Source organism: Tasmannia lanceolata, unplaced genomic scaffold (assembly GCF_043159265.1).
Source record: "Tasmannia lanceolata isolate RefF3 unplaced genomic scaffold, GAP_Taslan_0.1 ptg000003l, whole genome shotgun sequence".
Taxonomy (NCBI): Eukaryota; Viridiplantae; Streptophyta; class Magnoliopsida; order Canellales; family Winteraceae; genus Tasmannia; species Tasmannia lanceolata.
Window position 1 is genome coordinate 59,611,510 of NW_027518680.1, and position 21,898 is coordinate 59,633,407.

At 37.6% G+C, this 21,898-nt stretch overlaps 2 protein-coding genes across 5 annotated transcripts; one reads left to right on the plus strand and one right to left on the minus strand.

Moving 5' to 3' along the window:
* Positions 1 to 664: 664 nt before the first annotated feature.
* Positions 665 to 11,712, minus strand: LOC143857262 (protein RETARDED ROOT GROWTH, mitochondrial-like). 4 transcript variants are annotated; one of them, XM_077367688.1, is made up of 7 exons: positions 11,352 to 11,712; positions 10,129 to 10,240; positions 6,625 to 6,784; positions 3,248 to 3,396; positions 3,017 to 3,168; positions 1,674 to 1,788; positions 665 to 1,061 (listed from the first exon to the last, which is right to left on the minus strand). In XM_077367688.1, exons 1-7 carry the CDS (start codon positions 11,639 to 11,641, stop codon positions 942 to 944), a joined length of 1,098 nt encoding a protein of 365 aa, XP_077223803.1. In that variant the 5' UTR covers positions 11,642 to 11,712; the 3' UTR covers positions 665 to 941. The 4 variants fall into 4 exon arrangements, with proteins under 4 accessions (XP_077223803.1, XP_077223796.1, XP_077223810.1 ...); XM_077367681.1 differs by having other exon boundaries at positions 665 to 1,074; XM_077367695.1 differs by having other exon boundaries at positions 665 to 1,074; positions 10,129 to 10,257.
* Positions 11,713 to 12,806: 1,094 nt separating this feature from the next.
* On the plus strand, positions 12,807 to 18,784 carry MINE1 (homologue of bacterial MinE 1). The gene is made up of 2 exons (XM_077374595.1): positions 12,807 to 12,963; positions 18,047 to 18,784. Exons 1-2 carry the CDS (start codon positions 12,877 to 12,879, stop codon positions 18,635 to 18,637), a joined length of 678 nt encoding a protein of 225 aa, XP_077230710.1. The 5' UTR covers positions 12,807 to 12,876; the 3' UTR covers positions 18,638 to 18,784.
* The last annotated feature ends 3,114 nt before the right edge of the window (positions 18,785 to 21,898 follow it).

Sequence of the window (21,898 nt, forward strand, 5' to 3'; positions counted from 1 at the left end):
GTTTTTTGACGTCAAATCACGTTAAAAGGGGGCTAATGCGTACTGCAGGGGTGAAAATATTATCGCCATATAACTATGATAAAAGTGTTCCTGCGCGGGAGCTCCCTACGCTTAAGTGGCTTATAAAGCCTCCCATTGGTCACTTTTTGTGGACCCGCAAAGGTGGACCCACTATACGAACCAATTGGAGGCTTTTTAAGCCACTTAAGCGCAGGGAAGCTCCCTACGTAGCCGCGCAGGAAGACTTTCCTCTATAACTATAACTATTATAAATTATTTACATTGAGGTCCAACAAATGAATGGTTTGGGGCTTCGAACAAGGTGGGTCCTACTGTATTCTTGATCAAAGGTTGAGAATCATCTGATGAGAGCGGGCCAGGGGTAATATGCTAGATTTGTGATGGTCAACGATATTCATGGACCTGATATCACCCTACACATAGCAGTGGGTTCATGCTGTACAAGATCAAAAATAGCAACAGTCAGGATCTTCAATCAGTGTCACTTTTAATGTGGGATCCACCAAGCGGATGGTCTGGATCTAAGATCGGACCTTCCATGTGTTCTACCACATGTCCATACACTGTATCTGTATATAATCTTAACCTGTGATGTCAAGCTTAGAGAGAGCTCCATCACAAAATCATCCACCACATTTCAATATAAACAAGTAAAAATTTAATTATTAGCAAAAATTTCTTGTGTGATTACAAAGAATAAATTCAATCACTACATTTCAATACAAACAAGTAGACACCTACACAGAGAATCTCGGCCCTTGATCCAAACAAATCCCATTTATGAACGACTGGGACGATCCGAAGAACTGTGCATGTTCATCTGAGTTTGAAATTTTCATATTTTTATCAGGTACCCAGATAGAAGGAAACCCTGAACTTGAAATTCTTATCGAAGATTCTCACAAAGGTGTTCTTGTCAGTTACATCAGAGAGGAGATTTGAGATATGGGTTTCTCGGCGAGGGGCACCAAAATGAAACACCATTGCAAGAAAACTGATCTTCTGTGTTGAAGAACTCTTTGGAGAAAATGGATATTGTGCTGAAATGGGAGACTAATCAGTTGTCAAGAAAGAACAGTTTGCGTAATGTTGGAACCATAGTTAGCAAAAAGAGATTCGGCAAAAAAAAAAAGGACTAGAAAAATTCGAGTTTAATACGGTATTGGTTCAAAAAAAAAAAAATAGTGAAAAAACGGAAACACAGTAAAAAAGCACATTTAAAATTTTGTCAATTACAAAATATAGCAGGGGTAAAGTTGAAAAAATGGCCAAAAAACGCATTTAATAAGTTTAAAATGTGTTTTAAACGTTTTCTTCAACAACAAAAAAAGAGTTAAACGGCAAACCAATAAAACGCATTTTTTTTTTTTAAAAAAAAAAGCCATTTAAAATAGTGTTGGAACTCAGATTTTGACTAGGAAATTGGTGATCTGATGATATATGAGATCCACTTGGCCAAATCAATGAAAAACTAGCCAATTTTGTAGAGGATTGACAGAGTTGATCATTGATTCAATGTGGGCTTTTTAAATCAGTTTTTTACTCATTGCTTAAAGCATGGCTGAATAGAGTCAGACCAAGCAATTTGTGAGTTTTTGAGTAAAAAAAAAAACCATTCCAAAGGTGGGTTAGTATAGGAAGAGAGTTTATACCTTCACAAACTTCAATTTGAAATCTAGGTTTTCGAAACGTTGCTTAAGCTCGTACTCATCTCGAAGATATTCTAATATCTGGGCATAGTTTGCATTTCTCCAAACAATTTCAGACCTGAAAAATGTGAGAAAAGAGTGTAAGAAACAAACAGCCTCCATGTTAGCATATTAATCCTAGTTCATAACTTCATACGTAGAAATGGGCATTAAAATCAATGATCAAAACCTCAAATTTCAGTAAAAAAAATTAATCTATCAATTTTTCCAAATCGAAACTCACCCCATATTATTAAAAGATTTGACCCAAATTCAAAAAAGGAGCCAATCCAAACAAACAGGAGTCCACTGAATTCCAAGTTCAATCTTTGATTTTTGAAAGATTATAGTCTCAAAGTTAGGCTCGTAGTGTCAGATGCAAGAGCAGATCTTAGCTGAGTATACCTTTGCACAACACTGTTACCCTTGGGAGAATCCACCCTGGATTATCTACCCACCTCAGTACAAGGTTTTAAATTTCCGTTTCAGTGTCGGGTTCGGCTCCCACCAAAACTGGTTTCGGAGGAAATTTCGGCCGAAATCATGTAAATTTAGGATAAAAATTTCGGAATTTTTAAAATTCCCACCGAAATCCTTAAAATTTTGGTGGAAATCCTCAAAGTTCGGTGGGAATTTTTAAAATTTCAGTGGAAATGTTGAAAATAAGGGTAAAAAGGAAATTTCGGCGAAATCTTGTAAAATTCTGGTTCACTGTGAATTTCATTTTGGCATTGGCCGTAACCGGAATATTTAGGCCGCAACGGTCGGCCGAAATTTTAAACTATGCCTCAGTGTCAAAAACCCTCAGAACATACAAATTGTTTAAATGGGATTTGATAGGAAATTTCACAGAAAGCCATTTCACGGCTCACTTTTTCAGGTGAGAACAGCCACCTCAGAAGAGTTAAATGGATAGGATAAAATCTGCTATGAGGTGGCTGTTCTCACCTGAAAGTGAGCCGCGAAATGGCTTTCTGCAAAATTGCCTAGCAAGTCCTTGTTAAAATGTATCTATTCAAACAACTTATTGATCGACTTAAAGCTTACCACTCTGTCTCACAGGGCACAGATGATTAACTTGTGCAGTATTAACTAGCGCAGTCTATAAAATTGAGGACCTTTTCATTGACTTAGAAATCAAAGTTGATCTGAGGTTTTGAACGCTAATATAAAGCATGGCTCAAACCCTGTTGTAATGAATATCTTGAAATCTCAACTATGAAGCCTCAGAGATTCATCATATAATCATCGATAATAGTAAGACATTACCTCTCAATAAACAACTTTAAAAAAAAATAAAAAATTACCTCTCAAGAAGACCGACTTTCAGAATCATGTCAGCAAGAATCGAATTCGACTTCCCTACAAGTTGAATGAGCTTTTTCCTCTCCATGTTAAAGGTGCCACTGCTCTCCATACAGCGGTATATATCTGTTAGTTCCTCAATCATAATATCAACCTGTGGAATGGAAAGAATAATTGTGAGTCGTGGCATTATTAAGTTAGATGTAGACTGGATCTTTCATTTTATTGAATACCTGTTGGACGAAATAATCAAGAGCAATACTCTGGCCGAGTATGTTTCCAATAATGGACATTCCGTCAGGGTCCAAATTTTGAAGAACAATATAGTCATGGCCTCCTTGCATCCACGTAACCAAGAGTGTCTTCTCTACTACAGCATAATCTACAAATACAACAATAGCAAAGAAGAAAGTACATGAAGTCTGTGTTGTTGAAATCCTATTACATATGATCTCATTCTTATGATTCAACTCCAATCCCATGAAAAATAGTTCATAATTCAACAATCCCAATCCTATTTCACGAAAATGGTATGCAAAATGTGTGATCCATCCAAAAATGAAGTGACAATTATTTCACTATCTATAATGATTTAAAGTTAATTTTACGGGTTTAATTTTGAGCCCAATAATCAGTTCTCAAAATCCAAAACAAACAGGGCCTAAATAGAAATGATAGGATATTATGATTTGACAAAATTTGATACAGGATGTCACAGTATAACTGAATCAGACATATTTAATCAGGGATTTGCTAGGGACCATCGCAGAAGGCATTTTGTGGACCAGCTGTTGCATAAGAGAGCAGCCACATAGCTCACTTTTTAACAGATTTTGTCTTATTCATGAGGTGGCTGCTCTCTCATGCAACAGCCAACCCGCGAAATGCCTTCTGCGATGGTCCCTAGCAAATCCCATTTAATAGTTTCATATCCTCACTAAACTTTTTATTTTCTTCAAAAAAATCTTACAATCTACAATCTGATTTTACAACTTGACTTGATTCAGCCCTGTTATGATTTTATCAAGTTCAGAACATTGCACGAGAATAAATTTAACACACGTGCATGAAATCAACGTATTATCTTGGTGATTACCCTATTGGATATTCTCAACTCAACTCAACTCAACAAAGCCTTTGTCCCAAACTAGTTGGGGTCGGCTAAATGACTCCTTTAGAAAAATTTCATGAAGAAGGAATTTACCCGGCTCTAGTCCTGGCTCTAGTTGGGTTCTCCTACGTGGATCATTTTCTTCCATTCTATCCTATCCAAGGTCATGTTCTCTATTATGTTCCTAGCTATCAAGTCTTTCCTCACTGTTTCTACCCAAGTTGTTTTCGGTCTGCCCCTACCTCTTTTTACTCCATCAATTTGGCACGAGTCGCCTCTTCTCACCAGAGCATCCAAAGGCCTACGTTGGATATGTCCAAACCATCTTAAGCGGTGCACCCTACTGGATATTCATTGCGATTTTTTTTTTCTTTTGAGGGGAGGGATTATTTATGGCTTTTTCATTCATTAGGGTTTTAATAAAAAATACACCGGAATAGCCCATCATGGTAGCTATTCCATTCTCTCATATTTTTTTCTCTATATATATTTCTCTTCTTGTGCTGCTACAACGTTCCCTGAATCAGCGCTTGATATCAGAGCATGTTTATGAGGTTTTTTTCTAAAAAAAACATTGTTCTTGACTACTCAAACTCTAGGTGATATCATCAGCCCGTACGGCTAATGCCAGCAGTCATACGACCATGGCCCAGGTTTGAAAACTTGTATGGTTTGGATGAGCATTTTTTTCCAGTCATTGTGGTGATTTTTCTAGGATTTTGTGGGGCCTCCATGACGCATTTTTTATTTTTCTAAAAAAATCTAGAAAAACACAATATCTGCCTTGATGCTTCTTCTGATGGATTTGAAGACAACACAGCTCCCAAGACTCCAGGCAATAGGTCTGGAATCTGGATACCCAGCAGGTTCTTACGGGGACAATCCTAACGTATATATCAGAATAGTGAAACTGGATGGAAACAACTAAATGGAGTGCGCTAAGTTTGCATGAATGTACATTAGTGGATGGGACAAAATGGGTTACATTACGGGGCGGGTGCAGGAACCCCCATTGGTAGTTCCAAAATATGAGAAGTGGGAATAGGAAAAATTTATAGTTATATCATGGTAACTCTCTGCTACGCAACATTACACTAGTCATTCTTTTTTTTTTTCTTGAGAATGGCAAAGGAGATATGGAATCAGGCCAAAATGACAGATGCTCCAAATAGAAACACAGCTAGAGTTTATCAGCTTCGGCATGATATCGGGAATCTCCGACAATGAGAGAAGATCCTTACTTCTTACTTGAAACTCTTCGAGGTATTTGGAAAGAGTTAGATCACTATTAGCTCTTGAAGCGGGATACAGAGCCTGATAGAGAAAGATTTCGGAAATAGATAGAAGAAAATCACATCTTTGACTTCTTAGTCTGTACCCGAGATTTGACATAACTCAGTTTTAAATTTCCACCAAAACCAACACGAAATGACCGGAATATTTCCGTTTACAGCCCCCACCAAAATGATACCAACACCAAAATGCATACCGAAATCAAGATCACAAGTGTATTAGCGGTATATCATATCAGTATGTGCTACACAATTATTTTCGGCTACAGATATTCCCATTACCATGTTTAGATATTAAGATGAACTCACCTCGTCTTTTCTTTTTTAATTGGTTGCTGCGAAATGTGATATATGTATTATGTATAAATATTTATATGAATTAAATGTGAAGTATAGTATATATCGAATTATCAGACATGCAAGACAGAGCATGTCACGAGGCTTTCAAAATTGTTAAATCATTATAGATAGCTGTCTTGCATATCATCATTATCATTCTTGTAGTTTTCTTCTTCTTATTCAGACATTCACAACATCTAAATCATTTCTCATTTGGGTATACTTGATTGTGGATCCTTGGTCCACTACCCTTGAGGCTACAGCTGGAACCTGGAACCTAAATATCTCTCATGATAATATGGTATCCATTTTTCAACTGTACTTACCAGCGGTAATTTATCGATACTCATTTTTTTTTATTTTTTTTTGGAGAATGAGGTACTCAAAGAATAATTAATATGGATAATGATACTTCTGAGGAGAAGACCAAGTTCAAACAACAAACTCCGGCCATGAAACAACATCCATATGCAATTGTGCATGAACCACTCTGGTGATATGTTAACCAGACACTACAAGATGGGTGCACTAACCATGTCCTGGACTTACTTGGAACTGGTACTTCAAAGAAACTGCATGCACACCGTGCCCAATCCAAAAGATACGTTTTGGCATTGCAAATCTAATTGCAACTCCTTGAGTTTAATTTTTGTTTCAAAAAATGAAATCAAATATTTATTTAAAAAACAGCCATTTTCAGCTCATTCATCAAATGCCAAGATATATGATAATGAAATGCAACGGAAAACAGGTTCATTATATGAATTAAAATATATGAATTTCCATTCTAAAAATATATGTGAATTAAAATGAAACTGAATTATCACTAAAGGAAAAGAACTTAGGTGTTTCTTGTACATAAACTTACCATCCTTTTTTGTTTCAGGGAGCAATCCAGACGCATGCTTTCTCACAATTTCCAGGTATCCATCCACTTCATGATCCACAATGTTAAACAAGACAACTGATCCATATTGGAACACAACCATGTAACGGTTGTAACTCCAATTCAATTTGACTCCCATGCCCTAAATCAAAGTTCTGTTATCAGGACGGCATTAATAAAATCATTTGGGAAGCCAAATTGGCATCCCTGAACAAAGTATTTTGTCTCGCATGTTTATTTGTACATACATGTTTATGAGCTACTTAGAATGCAAAACAAGAGTTTATAGATTAGTAAACTTATTTTGATTGTGCAAGCCAATTGAGGCAATCCAAAAAAGATATCTGCTAATGTATTTGTGCGCATGCACAAGTATCAATGTGCGTTGGTGTTTGTTTATTTGCATGCGTATCAAAGCATGTGAATGACTAACATTGCACTCATACTTGAGCAGCAAGATTAGTGCATTTCATGGTTCATTCACTGTTCCATTTTTAGCATGGAAATGTATGAAGTATACACATTCTTTCGAAAGTAATGATGATATTACTGAGGAACGTCTTTATCAGAACATTTTTGCTTCTCACTTCCGGCAGTTAGCAAAGAACTCAACGATAACAATCTTTTTTTAAAAGTGGTATGCTTTGATCTACAACCACATGCAAAGCTAAGAAACTATTTTTTTTCATCTAAGAACTCGGGCCATGTCAATTTAGTTAGGCTTGGCTCAAATATACAAGTCCAAACTTGGGTGTTTCTTTTTATAAAATTACAGTCTCTTCATTACTTGACTGAATCTAAACAGAAACAAAGACTGATTCCTGAGTTGAGGTTGGGTTTTAGAACCTCGAGCACGTCAATAATTGTCAAATAATAAGAAAGAAAACCGACAAAGCCCAATCACTAATGAATATGCCTCTACGAGCGTGGGGTGGAGCAACAAGCGAGTATCCGCGAGTGCTTCTAGTAGCTACTTCCATCAGAACAAAGAGCAACTACTCTCTTGTTATCAACATAGTGAAACAAGAAGACACCAATAAATGCATACAGTTTTGCTTTTGAAATATCCCTCGTTTACCAAGGTTAAGTGAAAAAAAGCCTGAATATTAAATACAAATGAAATGGTGGAAAAGATTGATGTAGTACAACTTCCCAAACAGATTTTGATCACAGGAAGGAAATCGATCGCCCATCAATCTATGCGTGGTATCTAGTACTTTTAGTCAAGGTAGTACTAGTCATCCTGAATCGCTCTTGCTAAAAGGAACTCATAAATCAGTTGTATATGTCACTAACAATCGAGCTAGGAAGATCATACAATTGAAACACCTCCTAGTCAAATAAGCCAACTACCTTTGAAGCTCGACAGTTAGAGGGCATAGGGATAAAATGTGCATACTAGGTGAGCCGATCAACCGCCGAAAATATGCAATCACGATTATTACAACTTTACAAGTTTTACACATGTTTGCTTCTTGGTGTTTTGATAAGAAATAAGAAAACAAATACAAATATCAAGAGTTACTTATATATAGACAAAAATGCCCTTGTAAAACTATTGATGATAAGGGTATCTTGGTGTTTACCCTCTATCTTCTCCAACCTCTGGTTATGAACCGTCACTGTTGAAGATTGAAGAAACCATCATGAAATTCAGTTCATAAAATAACCCATGAAATCGACTAGAATCTCCCGTGTATGTGACCACTTCTCATTGAAAATAGAAGAAATGGATACAAAAAGCTAATCCAAGAATATTTCACAAGATTGATGTGGTCCTTCCCCCAATATAACATCACTTTGGTTCCTTGCAAATTTCTAGGCCAATGAGAAATACACCATATTAGGTCAGGCTTATACAGATGTAGAATCTAAAAAATCTCAAGCTCCTTTTGAGAAGATGGTAGATGTGGTTGTATTTGTGGGCAGTTTCCTCTCTGATCTTCTTCCTGCAGCATATAGACCAGTAGGTTGATCTATATAATCTCAGGCCTGAGGATTTGAGGGTTGGTTCAGCTATAAGGGCTTGAGGTGTGAGGAGGGTTGATGAAAGCCTTCCTTGGTTTTCTTGATTTTAGAAATTTGCCCGAAATCAAACAGAGCCATAGTATTTTGATGAAAATTTATCATGCAAACATTGTGATACTAATCACATTGCATATTTTAACATGCAATAGGAAAAAAGTCCATTATTATATTGGTGATATGACTGATATCGTAACTTCAAAAGATATAGAGTACCACATATGCACTTTGATCAATTTGATCTCAGGTTTGAGGATATACTAGGTCTTGTCTAAGACTCAACACAGGTCATCACCATGTCGAGTGAAACTCAACAAGTCACACCTGACTCAATTTTGAAAACAATGAAAACAAATCCTAAGAGGTCGATGTTGAAGTGTTCCTCAGAACAACTGCCATCCATTCATTTCAAACAAAAAATTACCCTCCTATAGCAAGAATAACAATACTTCATCTCTAACTATCACATCATCAAAATTCCTCTAAAAATAGCACAAAACCCTTATAAGCTTCATTAGCTTCTCTCCCAAGTAGTTTTCATCTACTTTGTTTAATTGAATGCAAAACATGGTCACTGACATCTAAATGGACACCAAGAAAACCAGGCCCTCTATGGTTCCTTCATTTAGAACTTCTATGTTAAGGCTTGGGTAATGAACTCTTTCACTTTTCTTCAAGTGGAAATAAGTTATAAACGAAAAGGCAAAGTTGCATCGAGTTCCAAAATGGGATTCATGCAAAAATATGTTAGAAGTTTGGTATTTAGAAAATTTTCTAGAAGAGTAACAAAACGCTTGCATATTTGCCAGTTTATCAGCTACCTACTAAACTATTAGCCTTCCTTATAGTTAAAAATAAATATAAAGATATCTTCCACATAGTGAAAGAAGACATAAAATGATCTATCTACTTATCTAGCATCACAAAAAAAAATGCTTGAAAGGAGGTGTCTCCTGTGACCCATCTCACCTTCAAATGAGAATGAAGCTTCAAGGTTTATACTGTATTAAAGTTGAACTTCCCTCTCCAACATGGCAAGGATACACTATACAGTAAGTTCACATATGGCAAACAGAATAGATATGAATTATTTCTCACTTATGGTCCAAGCATTTAATCAAATATAAGGATGAAACATACTCTATCCATTTATTGTCTACACTTTCTCTGAATTGGTTCAAACTAAGGAGTGCCTACAGGCTCCAACTACTAACCAATACTCACTAAATCTCATGAAACAGATATGCATAGCCAACAGCACGCCTGAATTACCAAATAAAAAAATGCAGATGCCCCAAACTGTCTTTATATTATGGAACAAAAACAATGAAATGAACAACATTAAAACAAAAATCTTGGAGAAAATGTGGTCAGCGAGATAGCCATCACAGAAAAGCAAAGGCATCAATTAGACTAGGTAAGAACGAGATCAGGTAGAGGCAACTTCTTGAATCTTCTTACAGTAATTTCAGGAGGGTAATCGCAGTATTCGAGGGTGACGTAGTTTAATGAATGAGAAGTTGGAAGCAAGACGTTGTATGGATTCTCGGCCTCCATTCTCTTCAAATCAATACTGCCAAAACCATGAATCTGAGAAATCCAAATCATAATGCACAAAAAAGAAAAGAAAAATTAACACATGAAAAAAAAACAAAAAACCTAACAAAAACAACTCCAACAAACCATAAATCCCCCGCCAAAAAAAAAAAAATAATTTTAAAAGGAGAAGAACGTTATTGCGGAAAGAATCAAGAATCTAGCTACAGAAAATAAATAAATAAAACAGGAAAAAAACCCAGATGATGAAACACAATGATAAATTTAGAGAATTTCTATTACTCTTGGATAATTACAATGAATCCTAACAGTGCTTATATAGAGCACTTAAGGAATAAACAAAGAAACAAAAAGATAACAATAGAAAGAGATTATGCTAATCTAATTCACTTACCTAACCTAGCTCAACTACTTAATCTAACCCAATCATACTTATTCTAAATGATTTGATTTCATTCTCTAATACACAAAGCGCACTCAAAACCCAACAAAATTAACTCCACAAATCCAGGAATCTGACAACTGTTTAATACAGGTTAGAAGAAGCAACAGTAAAAAGAAAAGAAAAAGGGAAATGATATTTACGCCCCTTTTATCACCAGGGACACCCATTTGCCGGTGTTCTTTGCATTCAAAGCGTCGGGATTTTTCTGACATAAAGTACATGAGCCCCCTTTTTGCCATTGATGGGCGTAAATATCACTTCCCAAAAAAAAAAAACCACCCACCCTAAAACCAAGAAATGAAAACTGTAAGTGCAATACTGGGCTGAATCCTTTCCTGACGACTTAAATACATGACAGGGTATTATAAGTAGAGGCCTTGTTGCCACAAACTTTGTGGGTGGCAACAAGGCCTTGATACACTGAAATTCAGCGCGATGTTTGCATTGATTCATCAAGCCTTATATAATAATTATAAAAGGGGTTGAGCCTCCAAGCTCAATGCTAAAGACTTTGTTCTTCAACCCTAAGGTCAGAGGTTCAATCCCAACTAACCTACCAAAAATAAAAAGGAGAAAAACCATGCAAACAGAACTAGAAACAGATAAATAGAACCCAGATGATAGAATGAAAGAAAATCTCAAATTCAAACAAAATAATTCTTAAAAAATGAAAAAAAAATACCTGGTACATAGGAAGTAGGCTTTGACTGGAATATATTTGATCCATTCCTCTTCATGAGGTGGCACCAATACATATTTCTGACCATATTCATGACCCCCACAGATAAAGTCACTCCCATAGAAACAATTAGCAGAGTAATTTTTAGAAAGGGGGCTGAAATTGAGAGATGGGGTGCATGATTTTCGAAGATTTAGGAGTTGAAAATAAGGAAGACGATGATGGGGTGGTGACAAGAGCGTATGTGGAAATATCATGTGCTTAAGAATAAACCAAGCTTTCAATCTCCCCATTCAAATCATGGCAGCCTAACGCTGGTTCAATCGTATTAAGCCCATCTCTCTCTCTCTCTCTCTCTCTCTCTCTCTCTGAAAAGAAAATGAAATGGAGTACCAAGTAGTTTCCAAAGAAATAGAGATGTTAACCTCACCCCCTTGTTCTGTTAATGGCACTCTCTCTTTTGTTTCTGATTTCATTTCTACCTCTTGATATTGGGAATTGGGATTGGAAAAGAGATTAGTGAGGTGGTTCAATTTTACCGGTTGATACTTGATAAGATGCTCGACCAAGAAAATTTGAATAATTGATTTTTGTAGAAATTTATCTCATAGTGGGTCACCAACAAGCACATGTGCATAAGATGAGTGTAGCGGATATGCGAATGCTCTGATGGATGTGCGGCCACACAAGATTTGATCAAATTAAAAATGAAAACATCCGTAAAAAGGTGAGGATGACACCAATTGAGGAGACGCTTAAGATGGTTTGGGCATATTTAACGTAGGCCTTTGGAATTTGGATGCTCCAGTGAAAAAAGAAGTGACTCATGACAAGTTGATGGAGTAAAAAGATGTAGGGGCAAACGGAAAACAACATGTGTACAAACCGTGAGGAAAGAATTGAGGGCTAGGAACAGCTTAGATAGGATAGAATGGAAGAAAATGATTAATGTAGACAAACCCAACGTGTGTCAGGATTAGACTTAGTCAATTTGATCCGGGTAGATCCTTTCACCTTCTTCTTCAAAATTTTCTAAAGGATTCATTAGCCGACCCAACTAGTTTGGTACAAAGGCTTAGTTGAGTTGAGCTGAGCTAAGTTGAGAATGGGTCGCCTCAATATCAACGGTCTAGATTACACAACTAAGCGGATTGTCCACCTAATTGGATTTGTTAATCTCGTCAGCTTCATGGGTCTAGCCAATTAGCTCCGGGCCCACATGCACAGGATGATCCTGACCATTTGATCAAGCGTTGATTATTTACATTTCTCAATCTCGCAGATAAGATCTCCAATCCATACGAGACTGGACCCACTAGGCCATACAACAATGATATCTAAAATCAACGGTCTTGATCAAGACCACAAGTACCTACTAAGCGTGCCACGTGCACTCTTGTTATTAGATCTCGTAAGAGGACCGTAATGACTAAAATATCCAGTCTTATATGCAACAGTAACAATTATACCACTCTTCTTTCTTATGTTTTCCCAAAGAGGGGAATGCTCAGTTCGAGCTCACTGAAAAATGGTGATTTTGGGAGATTTGAGTGTTTCTGCTACACTCAGCTCTTATCCTACGCACCTCTTTCGAACCCACCTCACTCCTTCAAAGGTCTGTTTTTTTTTTCTTTCTCTCTCTTCATTTTCTCTATTTTTATCACATTTTAAGTTGCAGTTTTTTTTGGGATTCCTTCTAATTTTACTCTTAGAACAAGAGATTCAAGAATAAGAAGTTTCTTAGCTATATAAATGTTCATTTCCCATCTGGGTTTTATTTATTTTGTATTTATCTTGATTGATAGATATTAGGTCTTTTGCTAGTATTTGAATGTATAATTTATAGGGTATTTTTATTTCATTTTTTTCCATGTAACTGTTGTTGTCTTTGGATCTTCATCTGTATAAAACAGATCCATGATTCGAGTAAAACCCTAGCTTGCTAGCACATTTTCCATTAGGGTTTTTTTTTTAGTCTCTATCACCTTTGGGTCCTTTAAAGAGACAGTGCTTTGTTCTTCTCAATTCTGCATTTTTATTTTCTGGGTGTTTTCTTTTTGTAGATGTTGATTAGAAGTCAAGATTAAGGAATCAAAAGCATCTTAACTTGACTAATGATTATTTCCTTTTTTGTCTTTTTTTGCAGAAACTGCATTGCAGTTCTGAGGAAGACAAAAATAGGGTTAGACAACATATCTACAAAAAACAGGGTTAGAAAGTTAGGTTTACTAGGTTTGGGGTCTGGCATTCTTAGGCATTCATGAAAAGAAACAACAATGATCTTTAATAATCAAGAAGCATATTTTCTTCAAAAAAAGAAGAAAGAAACGAAAGAGGAAACAAAGAATCGAGAAAAGAAGATCGCATACTAACCTTGTAGGAAAAGACGATCGTCGCTGGAGGAGAGGAAGAAGATGATGGGATAGTTGCCGGAGGAGAGGAAAAATATGATCATCGCGGGGAGGAGAGGCAGAGAGCAGATCATAGGTCACACCGTAATATTAGGTTTATTTTATTTGCAATAGTTTTCTTTTTTAACTGACAGATTAGTTACCGCAATTATCTAAGGGGAATGATATCTGTTAAAGTATAAAAGATAAATAACGCCTTTCTCTAACAGCTTAAGCTTTTAGAGAAGTTGGTAAGTTAACAATATCCTCACGCTTGCTCTACTACTTAATAACCGTTTTTATTGACAGCATTATGAGTTACCGTTTTTTATTGCTGACACACGTGTCGTGTCCGACACGACACCCGTGTCCACATGTGTCGAGACTCCTTTAGACACTTGTAAATATATCGCTAGAAGTGTTAGGCTTAATGTGGGTGTTTCGACACATTTTTGTGCTGTGTCAAGTGTGACATTCTATTCAATTATTGAATATTGTGTTTACGTCTTATTATTAACTGTTCTTATATTATAAACTCTTCTTTTATTTCTTGTTCTAATATTTGTTGTTATATCCCCTCTCCTAAACCTAAAACCCTAAGCAAACTCTTGTTCCAATATCATATTCACTGTATCCTATTGGTTTTTCTGTGGCCTTGTTTCTGGTTTAGCCGTGTCCTCGTTTCTAAATTTTGGGAGTTTGCCATGTCCGACACTCCGTGTCCATGTCAACAAATCATAGTTCATGATTAAACTTGGACAAAATTCGTACCTCAATCATATTATTCGTTTGGATCTAGTTCATTAGTTAGTAAAAGGTACCGTCTAATGTTATAAATTGACTAAACAATAGAAAGAAGAGAGAACTTTGCACCCAAGCTTAGACCTACCTAGTCAAGGAGAATACCTAATGGGTAAATCTCTCTCTCTCTCTCTCTCTCTCTCTCTCTCTCTCTCTCTCTCTCTCTTCTTTGTTTTTCTTTTTGCTGCAACCCAGCTCACGGCCATTGGCCACAATCCCCCACATTCGACCACCTCTCCACCCCTCTCCCAATCTCACAACCATTACCACCTCTCCATACTCCCCTCCAGTCGCCGGCCACCACAACCTAACCGAAATCCCTCACCCTAACCTAAACCCCCTTAGCCTTCTCCTCACCCCTTTTCCTCACCATACTCCCTTAAACCATCGACTCCAGTCTCACTAATCCCTAACCCCATACCTTCTTCTTTACTTCAGTCCCTTCAACCACCATCCAACCACAAACCCCAACCTCATGGCCAATTGCCGCAACCCCCTTGCCTCCTGCGGCTGCCTCAACCTCACCTCTCAAAAGCCGACCACCAGTTTCCTCACCCAACAGTCCCTATACACCTAGAAAATCCCTTCATCGCCCCTCCAATCCGTCGACCAACATCCAGCCCCTTCTCGCCTTTTTCTTAACCTTTAGAACCACAGCCCTCCTCCACCTACGAACGGATCAAGTAACCATATACTGTAAACCCAAATCTTGGACCACTTTCATAACTTGTTCAAAACCCGTTGGGCACCTTACCCTTTACCCTAAAACAGTCCTAACAGTCTCGTACCATCAAACCAGTCCTAAAAGCCCCAGACTATTATAAACAGTCCTAACAACTCCTTTACTGTTATAAGCTGCCCCAATAGTCATAAACCGGCCCTATTGTCCAAAAGCAGTACCTAAGCCTTAATCCCACAAGCCCGATCCATATTCCCTATCTTATACATTTTAGAACACTACTTCTATGGCTGTCTTGCACCATGCTCTGAGCATGGTTTTAAATTTCAGCCGAAACGTTTCATTTCGGCCAAAATATTTCGGTTTCGGCACAAACCTAAATGAAATTCACATGAAGTCATTTCTTTACAAGATTTTACCAAAATTTCACCGAAATGTGATTTTTGGACTTTTTTACAAAATTTCCACTGAAATTTTAAAAATATACACCGAAATGCTAAGTTATCAATTCCGTTCCGTTCCGGCCGGAACGCACCGGAATTCCGGTTCCGGTCCTGATTCCGGAACGGAATGCCTATATTTTCCGTTCCGGTCCGGATTCCGGTCCATTCCGGTCATTTCGGCGGAATCTGGCCTGAACTCCGGGCGGAATGGGCGAAACTCCCTATTCCGGCCGGAAAGTGCTGGAAAGTTGGAAAAAATAAAAAAAATTCCAAAAAATTACAGAAATACCCTTATGGCTGTTGGGGAGTGTATTTTACGTATTTACCCTCGTTTTATGACCGTGGGGGTGCTGTTGGGAGGGCTATTTTCATCTTTTTGCAAAAAATAAAAAAATTCCCCTCGCCGGAGCTGAACAAAAAATTCCAAAAAATTCACTATACCCACTAGATTTTTTTCATATTTTTAATTATTATTTTAAAAAAAAAATTCCCCTCGCTGGAGCGGAACGAAAAGTTTCGAACCAAACGCCGAACGAAACGGCCGAAACACTGAAACGTTCCGTTCCAGTAGCCAAAACGGAACGGTGACCGGAACGAAATTTATAACTTAGCCGAAATGCTATAATTTCCATCGAAATTTATAAAATTTCTACCGAAATAGCTGAAATTTCAACCGAAATCGCCGAAATTGACACCGAAATTTTAGACATTTCAGTCGAAATTAAAAAAAAAAACGAAATCATAACATATTTTTACATGATTTCGGCTCGAAACCGAAACATTTCGGTTTCGGTGGGGTGGCTGAAACCGACACCGAAACCGAAATTTAAAATTTCCACTGAAATAACCGAAATTTTAGACATTTTAGTCGAAATTAAAAAAATAAACGAAATCATAATCATATTTTTACATGATTTCAGCCCAAAACCGAAACATTTTGGTGGGGTGGCCGAAACCGACACCGAAACCGAAATTTAAAACCTTGGCTCTGAGAGAATGGAAGGTTAGTATGGAGTTTGTTTTTTCTTAGAAATTTCAGATTTGGATTCTGTCAGCTTTCTTCAGCTTTTGCATATCATAGCAGGGTTCTTTCATTCTCTAGAAGATGAAGATGGTCACATTTGGTTGATTGCGGCCCAAGGCCTTTTTCGGTCTGTTCTTTCTCCTCCCCCCTTTTGGGAGGGGGAGGGGACAGACTCTGGAGAAGGATGCAAAATTCAGCCATCTCCTTTAGAATCCAATGTTCCGCTTGGAATGCCTTTCATAGAAAGACCAAAGATCAATTCATTGCACGTGTTTGGTGAGGATGTATCATGTCTAAATAAAATGAGTCAGCAAATTCAATGGGCCTGATTGTCACGTACACTGGCGCTAGGTGTCCCTAGTAATCAAAAGGGGTGGATATATCACTTCCCTATTTTAATTCCCGGGCCCTATTGGAACAGTGGGTCTCTCGTGGTTGAAGGGGGTTCTCAAAATACTGTAAACTGGGGCCTAGGAAATGCGAGAGACCATGATGATTGGGGCATTATCAACGAGTTTGTTAAACTGTCAGGAAGAAAGGATATTTGCTATAGCCATACGCTCAGAGTGGACAAAGGAGACGGTAGACTTGTTGGCAAAAGTAGTGCTGATAGAGACTTTATAACGGAGGGGCAGCCCATGCCCGCATGTAATTGTTCTGTTGTATTCTTTTCTGCAAGAAATCTTTTTGGAGAAAATATTTCGGCTGATTATGCTTGCTTGTATCAAGACAATATCAGTTTCCTACTTGGTATGAGTTGTAGTAGTTTTAAAGCCAAGTCACATACATAAGCTGATTCTGATGTCCAGAGTCTGAATTTGTTAGATGTCTAGAACATGTGAGCTTTACAGAGCTGTTATCCTTACTAGAAGATACCTATGATAGTTAATTATTTATTGCTGAAAGTCCTACTAATTGTGGTTCAAAATTTATTATTTGATTTGAATCTTATGGAAAATGATTCATGATTAAACTTGGGCCAAAATCATACCTTGATCATGTTATTCATTTGGATCTAGTTCCTTTTACTCCGTAAAAGATACCGCCTAACGTTATAAATTGACAAAAATTTAAATTGTTAAAATTATCTTAATTTTCCCATAGCTCTTGTTTCCTGAAATTTAACTGTTTTGCATGTTCTTATCAGTTAGAAAATAACAAAATTATGATTTATGATTCTTTTCCATCCAGACACTTAGGATTTCATTGTGCAAACATATTTTTACACTCTGGCATTATTTCCATACTTATCGTATACTGCAACTCTTATTGGTCCATATTTATTATGTTACTGATCTCATTGGTTATGTTATTGATATCTCCTTAAGCTTTTCTCTTCTACTCTCTTCTTCAATGAGCAGGTAGGATTTAGTGGTTTCCATACTGGAGGATCTAAAGTCCTTGAGATTATGCCCAAAAGACCATATAATGAATTTGAAGGTCATAATAGACGACACCAACAATGTCTCGGGATTGCCAGTGACAAGCTCTCAGCCAGAACTATAAATAAAGAAGCCGAGGGCTTCCTCCTTGACGCTGTTAACATGAGCTTCGTAGAGCGTTTAAGCTTGGCCTGGAAAATATTATTCCCATCAAGAACCACAAGAAGGAGCTCCAATGCAAATATTGCCAAACAACGACTAAAGATGATCCTCTTTTCTGATAGATGTGAGGTTAGTGATGAAGCTAAGCAAAAGATTGTGAGCAACATTGTGGGTGCTTTATCAGATTTTGTTGAGATAGATTCACAGGACAAAATTCAGCTAAGTGTCTCTACGGATCCGGACCTTGGAACTGTGTACTCTGTAACCGTCCCTGTCAAGCGTGTGAAGGCTGAGTACCAAGATTACGATGAGGATTACAGGGGAATAACGAGTATCGAGTACAAAGATAGAGGAGAAGAGTCTGGCTCTGTTGATGTCAGGTTCGATTTCTTCGTACCCAATGAGTAAATCATAGTAAATGAATTACTTTCTACTGATCTGAGTTGGATTTTCTAGTCTAAGATAATCTTTCCCATGGACCCAAGATAAGAAAAGAAAGAACGAGCGAGACAGGAAAGTAAGGAGTGTGTTTAGGATTTTAAGATGAAAATTTGTGTGTTTAGGATTTTAAGATGAATTTTTTTTTTTTTTTTCTGTTAGTAGTAGTTTGTCACTGCGGCTGTCTGGATTTTGGTTACTTGAAAGCCAATCTTGTATATATATATAAAGTTTGCTACAGGTTGGTTGCTAATTTGCCTACCATTTGTATGTGTAAATTTGTATTGTCATTGCGGGATGGGAAATGATACTTCCACCATTCTAGGAATTTCACCTCCTTTTGTTTGTCTTTTCTTAAAAATGACTTTAATATTAGGAAAAGACAACATGGTATGGAAATGCAGGCATTTTTAGGAAATACAAACAGGTAATGTTGAAAAGAGAAATTATATGGTGGCCGACCGTCAAGTCCCGTGAAGGTGGAGGTGATACGATGGAAGTACCATTCTTGATATTTGATCCAACAGTAGCATCTTGTGAAGGTGGAGGTGATACGATGGAAGTACCATTCTTGATATTTGATCCAACAGTAGCCTCTTACTAGACGTTCGGGCACCATATAAAAACTTTGTTGAAAAAACTAGAAAAGGGGAGGAAATATCATTTTTCTGGACTCTGTTTGGTTGTTTTCCTAGGAAGGAAATCGAAGTGAAACTTATAAGTTATAACAAGTGAATTTTTCACGTGTGATTTTTAAAAGTGGAGGGAAAGTTAGTGAGTGCCTATATCAAACTTGTTTGAAGATAAGCTTATGTTTAGAAGGAAAAATCAACACTTTTTGCTCATTTGAGGCTGAAAGTGCTACCATTTGAAAGTGGAAAAGTTAGTGCCTAACAAGAAATGCCAGTAGGCTGTTGTCATCGGATTAAGACTGTTGGGAATTTAACCAGGTAGAACTCACCCTTATAAGCTAGCCATTAGAGGGAGAGTGCCCATTCCCTTATAACCCATCCCCATCCATTTCACTTATCCGATGTGAGACTATTTGGTTTTGCGTGGGGAACCCCAACAAAGACCTTAGAAGCGGATGACTATTTCTTCTGCTGTGTAAATTGGTGATGAGCTTCAAGTGGGTTTCCCATATTTTCCTCTTTTAATTGATGAAGATTTCTACTTTTTTTTTTGCCTATTTATATGATAGGATTTGATTATGAATTTTGATATGTTAATTGAATCCAACACTTCAATTTCTAGAGATTTTCTTGATGAATATAAACCATAGTTTTTTAGATTAATTTTGTGTCCCACATGGGGACATGTAGGTGTGATCAAGAACATTGATCTTATAATCCATCATGAGGGGACTCATGATCCTGGCCCCATGTTGAGCGGACTTCATGCTTAAAATAAAGGACCACAAAGATCAATTGTTGAGCGGATCAATAGGCTGTCCGACCTCACGAGTGGAGAGAAGGACTACAAATTTAAAGTTCCACCTGATTCAGGTGAACTTCATGCAGATTACTTAAAGTCCATGGGGGCGCAAAGTCACTTGTGTTAGGAAACTTGCGACTAACAATGCATTTTAGAGTGCTTAAAAAAGATGACTAACCCGTATCTCTTTTCAAAACTCCTTGATATTAAAAATCCTGATGTAATGACCAACCCAAAAGATGGGAGCTACACATCCATTTGTAGAGGGGAAAATTGCGCAGATCCATAAAGAAACAATATCTGTCCATTTTCCCTCCACTTTTGGATGGGTTAGGATGATCCTAACGACTTGATTTTTGATACACACCCTATCCATGTAAGGGCCTTTCAAATGAATGCTTTGGATCACCCAAAAAATGTGGGCCCACATGAGTTTCTGAGCTCGAGCTCAGAAACACTTTCCTCTTAGTTTATACCATATACTGATATACAAGGGCTGTTCTATCCTCATGGAAAACATGCCCAATATGATGCCAAATCCCATTTGGTTGCCACCAAAATAGCATTTTCCTGGGAAAGAAAGTAAAATGGCATCATTTTCCCTTTCACAGGTACATTTGGTGGTCGTACTCAATCTACTTGTCTGCGAGGAATTTTGTAAGAGCCTTACTTCCCATGTCCAGAGGAAAGGAAAAGTAAACAGGAATTTTACTAGGAAAATGGTATCATTCTACTTCTACTTAATGTGCATTCAAACGGACCTAAAGAAAGAAAGAGAAAGAAAAGGGCAGGCACAATACAGATGGGACCAGTTGTTCAATCATTCAAATCATTCACTTCCTGGTCCTCACTCTGAAAATAAGCTCAGACACCATATACCTATCTTCTTACTTTTAAAACTTCTTTCATTACTTGTAACAATTCAAACAAGATGCCATGCCCAATGATATTCTATGACCATTGCCATTTGCAAGCCATGGTTGGTGATTAGGATTAGCAGTTCGCCGTGCCGGAGAGTCCAATGAACAGTTTAAGATGACCAGCAGAATAAAAGAATGGAACCTCACTTGCGTGACTGCGCTGGTTAGAATTCATTCTAAGTTCACTGGTGCCAAGTTCCATACATACACAGAGAGAATGGTGTGATACAATTTGCTTCCTTATGGACTAGAACAGAGGAACAATGTTATTTTTTTCAACTAAAAAACAGAGGAACATGTGATATTCTAAGTTCAGTGGTGTCAAGTTCCATGCATACCCAGAGAGAATGGTGTGATACAACTAAAACAGAGGAACATGCGATATGCTGGACCACAGTCTGCCATTGAAGTGTCTTGCTTTAAAACAGAGAAGACGGTTGCAGGAGAATTCTTGTCTTCCAGGGTGAAAAGAAATTTAGGGGCAGTTAGGATACGCGGATTTTAGAATTCTTGTCTGCCGGGACAGCATACAGCAGCTTGATCATGAACCCTCTTTTACACTGTATTCAAACTAAAAACCTGGATTCTAAAATCCGCGTATCCAAACGGCCCCTTAGGGTATGGATATAGACAAACTAGCATTCCTGGCCCATGTTATGCATGGGTGTAAAATGGTGGCCCCACGCATCAAAACATAGCTGTAAAATGGTGGGCCAAACCTTATGCATGGGTCTGCGTAGAGTTGGTGGGCCCTACCCATCAATCTTGAGGTGAAAAATGGCAGGCCCTACTATATGCATGTATTTGGGTACAGATGGTAGGCCCTATTCCATCAAACCCTGAGGTGTAAAATGGTGTGCCCCACCACATCAAAACG

Bases quoted from the DNA above. Each gene is read 5' to 3' on its own strand.
- LOC143857262 (XM_077367681.1), bottom strand. From the start codon at position 11,641: ATGGGGAGATTGAAAGCTTGGTTTATTCTTAAGCACATGATATTTCCA. The intron at 10,241-11,351 runs GTATTTTTTTTT...TGGTTTTGGCAG, and splicing joins GCCTACTTCCTATGTACCAG to TATTGATTTGAAGAGAATGG. The intron at 6,785-10,128 runs GTAAGAAGATTC...ACTTTGATTTAG, and splicing joins ATTACCCTCCTGAAATTACT to GGCATGGGAGTCAAATTGAA.
- MINE1 (XM_077374595.1), top strand. From the start codon at position 12,877: ATGGTGATTTTGGGAGATTTGAGTGTTTCTGCTACACTCAGCTCTTAT. The intron at 12,964-18,046 runs GTCTGTTTTTTT...TTCAATGAGCAG, and splicing joins CCCACCTCACTCCTTCAAAG to GTAGGATTTAGTGGTTTCCA.